This window comes from Rhagoletis zephyria, unplaced genomic scaffold, assembly GCF_001687245.7.
Source record: "Rhagoletis zephyria isolate East Lansing unplaced genomic scaffold, Rhagoletis_zephyria_1.1 Rzeph_scaffold_09515, whole genome shotgun sequence".
Taxonomy (NCBI): Eukaryota; Metazoa; Arthropoda; class Insecta; order Diptera; family Tephritidae; genus Rhagoletis; species Rhagoletis zephyria.
In genome coordinates this window covers 204-4,355 of record NW_016166593.1, presented here as the reverse complement: position 1 = coordinate 4,355, position 4,152 = coordinate 204, and the positions used below count along the sequence as shown (strand labels likewise).

The 4,152-nt window shown below is 37.1% G+C and overlaps 1 protein-coding gene across 1 annotated transcript in view; it reads right to left on the bottom strand.

Moving 5' to 3' along the window:
• LOC108375840 (meckelin) overlaps positions 1-3,376 on the bottom strand; it is a 17,764-nt gene extending 14,388 nt beyond the window's left edge. Inside the window, exon 1 of the mRNA XM_017631985.1 lies at positions 3,086-3,376. Coding sequence (XP_017487474.1) covers positions 3,086-3,305 — 220 coding nt within the window. The 5' untranslated portion in view covers positions 3,306-3,376. The remainder of the gene's footprint in view (positions 1-3,085) is intronic.
• Between the last annotated feature and the right edge of the window lie 776 nt (positions 3,377-4,152).

The window sequence follows — 4,152 nt, the reverse complement described above, 5'->3', positions numbered from 1 at the left end:
TAAGAGGTTTACATGCTTTCTTATTCTATAAATAATCTTGTGCAAGCCTGAAAAAGGGATTGTGATTGATATTAAAAAAACATTTTTTTAATTTGTTTTCAAATTTCTCGACTGAGGTAATACATTTTATCTGAAATTTCTTTCCAGCTCTGGGGGAGGCGATCGCCCCCAGCGCCCCTACCCTGTATCCGCCACTGCACGATGTTGCAGGAAAACCGCACTCACATGTGTTCACAGGGCGACTTAATTCTTTTTTTCTACAAAAATTTATAATATTGTTTTAAAACTGGTACTCGTTCCAAAAGAGGTATTTTTTCCATAATGATAAAAATTGTTGAATATAATTGTTATAAGGCCATAAAATAACAAAAACAAATAACTTAAGGACAAGCACACCTAAAAAGTTAAACATTCTAATAATAGAAATATTAACAAAAACCAACAAAACCAACAACCACATGATCAAGTGAATTGCAGCGGAATAGCTGCGCTTGATTGTAGTTGGCTTAACAAGTGAAATAGTGGAAATAGCCAACAAGAATTAACAAGGCGAACTTAGCGCAGGGCGTAGGCTACTAGCTGAGTCAGTGGGATCGTCGGTTCGAATCCTACTGAAAGAAGTCTGATGAGGAAATGTGGTGATTCCGAAATAGCTATGACCTTTACATTTTTTTCAAATTATTGTTGCTTTTCCACAATAAGTTTTCATTATAAAACGGCCTCAAGCTCAATAAAAATTGTTGAATTTAATGATAAAAAGATAATTTTTCATTTAATACGTAGGTAGCCTTTTGCCTAGATTAGCATATAGGATCAATTTTTTCCGTTAAGTGGGCCAGGAACCGGTCTAGTTATTCGAAAAAATCTTGTTTATGGTGCCACTTGCTTCAACACATAGGATATATTTTCTGATAGGTGGACCAGATACCGATCTATTGGAAGTAATCTTATTTATGGCGCCACTCGCTTGAAATTTGGCATGTAGGTAGGTAGCTTATTACCAGGATTAACATATAGGATAATTTCTTCTGATAGGTGGAACAGGGATCGATCTATTCCAAAAAATCTTATCTATGGTCCGATTTGCTTGAAATTCGATACCCGCATTATAGATATGCGTAGAATAGAATTGAGTCATTGTTTTACAGTTCGAAAGGTTTTTGAAGGCGCCGCAAATATGCGGGTATTGGCTATTTAACCATACTTATTACATAGGCCAACAAAAATGGGAAAAAATATGATGCAGCAAATGTTAAGGCTATTTTTGACAGATTGTTTTGTGCTAATTACGAATCCGTAAGCATAGAGTTTTCATCACCTCCAGAGAAAAACGAGGTCAAAGTGTCGAACAATCGCGTTTTTTGCAATATTTGAGAAGCTCTAGCAAAGAAACAAAGGATGGTAGAACCTTCCACTTAGACTTAGGCTTAGATTAAAGCTAAAAATCTAGAATAAAATCCCTGAAAATTCCTGCACCTTTGCTTGATGGTCACTTATAGTCATTTGATAAACAGGAAAAACTGATTTTGGGAAGTTTGAGTACCTACCGCAATTAAGCAAAAGACTCAAATTAAGGCATGGAATTCTGACTTCAATCCCTGAATATACTATTCCTGCACCTTGACCCTAAGGTCACCTTAGTCATTTATTGAACAGCTAACACTGATTTTTACAACAATATTTTTGTTTTCAATTGCATAATTTTCCAGTATTTTTTTATTGTGACCATCAGGGCAATGTGTAGGCATAGTAGAAGGAAGGTTCTTCGCTTCACTTGGCATTTCCGTCGTCAGTTGGTAACAGAAGAGAAACGACTGGCGTGTTTTGTTGAACTTGAACTCGGCGCAAATCGCTTAGGCGGTTACAGTGCCAGTTAAGAAGAAGAAGGAAGGTTCTATCACGGTGTTGCCCTGTGTTACCTAAACATAAACATAAAGAGAAGCTCCTTCTTTTAATAAGAGGCGATCTCGCGAACGGCTATATCGATTTTTTTTTTTGAAATTGTTGACACCTACTGCAGACTTTCGATATATTAAGGGAGCGTAGCATCAACCATACATATCCCCACAGCCTACTGTCTCACTTTTTTCTCACGTAATAATGGAACGGGCATAGCTCGACTACTTGTAGCGTATTTCATCGATTACTTTTACAAGGCAATGTCCTAGGCGGAAGTCACCATCGGCTCTCTCTGCACTACCGGGAGTTATTAAAGTAGTCACTGGCGTGATTTATGGGCGCCCTCTGTCGTAGTTTTTAGCTATCCTGCTTACGACTGGTTCGACTCTGCACTACCATGTGCACTACTATAGGTTAATAGAGTAGCTACTTACCTAGGAGTCAGTGCAGTAGCGGCTCAAAAGTAGCGATTGACTCCAGCAGTACTGGAAGGATATTTCTGTTGAAAACAAGGGTGCCTTGTACTCTTCACAAACAAACTTTGGCAAGCCGTAGTAGAAAGCGTAGCAAATTTCTTAAGAACGTCGTACTGCCTAAGAAAATTTGGCTCAATACATTTTTGTGAACCATTTCTTGGACTAAAGAAATGTTTTCAAATAATAACATAAAAAAAGATTTGGTTTTTATTAGCTCGTAACTTCAATTGCATCTCTGGTTAGATATAAAAATTTATCAATCAATGGTTCGTTTCTACGGGAAGGCATTGGTGTAATTAAAGGGATTAAAGATAATTTACCTCGAATGCAGACTAACGAATATTTACAAAACTAAAACGACCAGCGTGGATCTCTATTATCATAATTTTTCAATCCTTGAAACAAATTTAATAAAAAGCAAGACATTAAACTCTTCCTAATTTTTGTTGTTTTGCGAGCATATTTGCCAATGTTTTAGTGCTTATCTAAGCGCTTAAAATGGATTTTTTCTTGCTTATTTTCTTCGGCCCTGATCATTACTATGCCAAATACTAAAGTATGAGTCTGATTGCGGTCGCATTGCAGAATGTTTAATTTTTGACGAGGTCTAATGTACATACATACATACATGCAGACATACGTTATTTCTAAATATGAACATACTGCGGTCCTACCATAATATCTGATCAATCTGTTTAATCAATACTTACTATCCATCGTGGATTGTAGGATATCCTCCTCCTCCTTACCACAGGTAACACATGAAAACGTATCCAAATCGTAGAATTCGTTATTTTTGCAATGTCTCATGTCTGTAAATATGAGCAAAGTACTATTTGAATTGGACAACGCCACTTCCTGGGCGTTTCCCCAGCGAAAGAGCAAAACGGTTGCCACTTGGAAGAACAAATTTACACAAAGGAAGCCCATGTGGAATAGCACTTATTTATTTAAATTATTTTAACTTTGGCAAATTCTCGCACGGACCGTTTTGTTGATGCATAAACTCGTGTTTGTTTATATATTTTTAACTTATAGGCTGCATCAGTTGTCACTTCACTCACACAATGACACTAGTCAACTAATTTAAATGCCGCAAAGCGTTGTCCTCACTGAGCGTATGTAACTATTTGGACGTGCAAGGCGGGTGCATGATTAGTACCATTTCGATAGCGTTTAAGAGTCGCTCGTACGGAAATTTTCTGAAGGAGACATTAAACTAAAGTTTTGTTTGCATAAATCTATAGTATGGGGTTGCTATAGCTACTCAGCCAACCACCCCAGGCAAGGTGTTGCATGCAAATCAGCAGAAGGATTTTTAGATTGCTCGCAACTCAACTACCCCAGAGCACAAGCCTTTATACTCGAACAAGTGTGAAAACGCTTGAGTTTAAGAACCTGTATTTTGCTTGGTAATTAGTATTATTTGTAGTACAATGACCGTTAAGAGGATGGCCTAGTAGGCTGAATCGAATTTGAATAAGAGAACATAAAGCTACAAAAATTAAAAATGCACGAAAATGCAGCTGTAGTTCAATACCATAATTTTGGGCGGCGTGCTCTTATCTGAAGTTCCCTCCCTCACTAAGAATTTCTTTGAAAATTTTTGAAATCAGACAATAACCACGCCACCTCTCATACAACGGTAATTTACAGAAATACGAAAACTGCTATAAATTAGTAGCTATTTAAGCTAATTTACTCAAAATCAATATAAACAACCGCTCAGCAGAAAATGCTAGTTAGGGAAATTTTTGGAAAAATGGCATGGCACCGC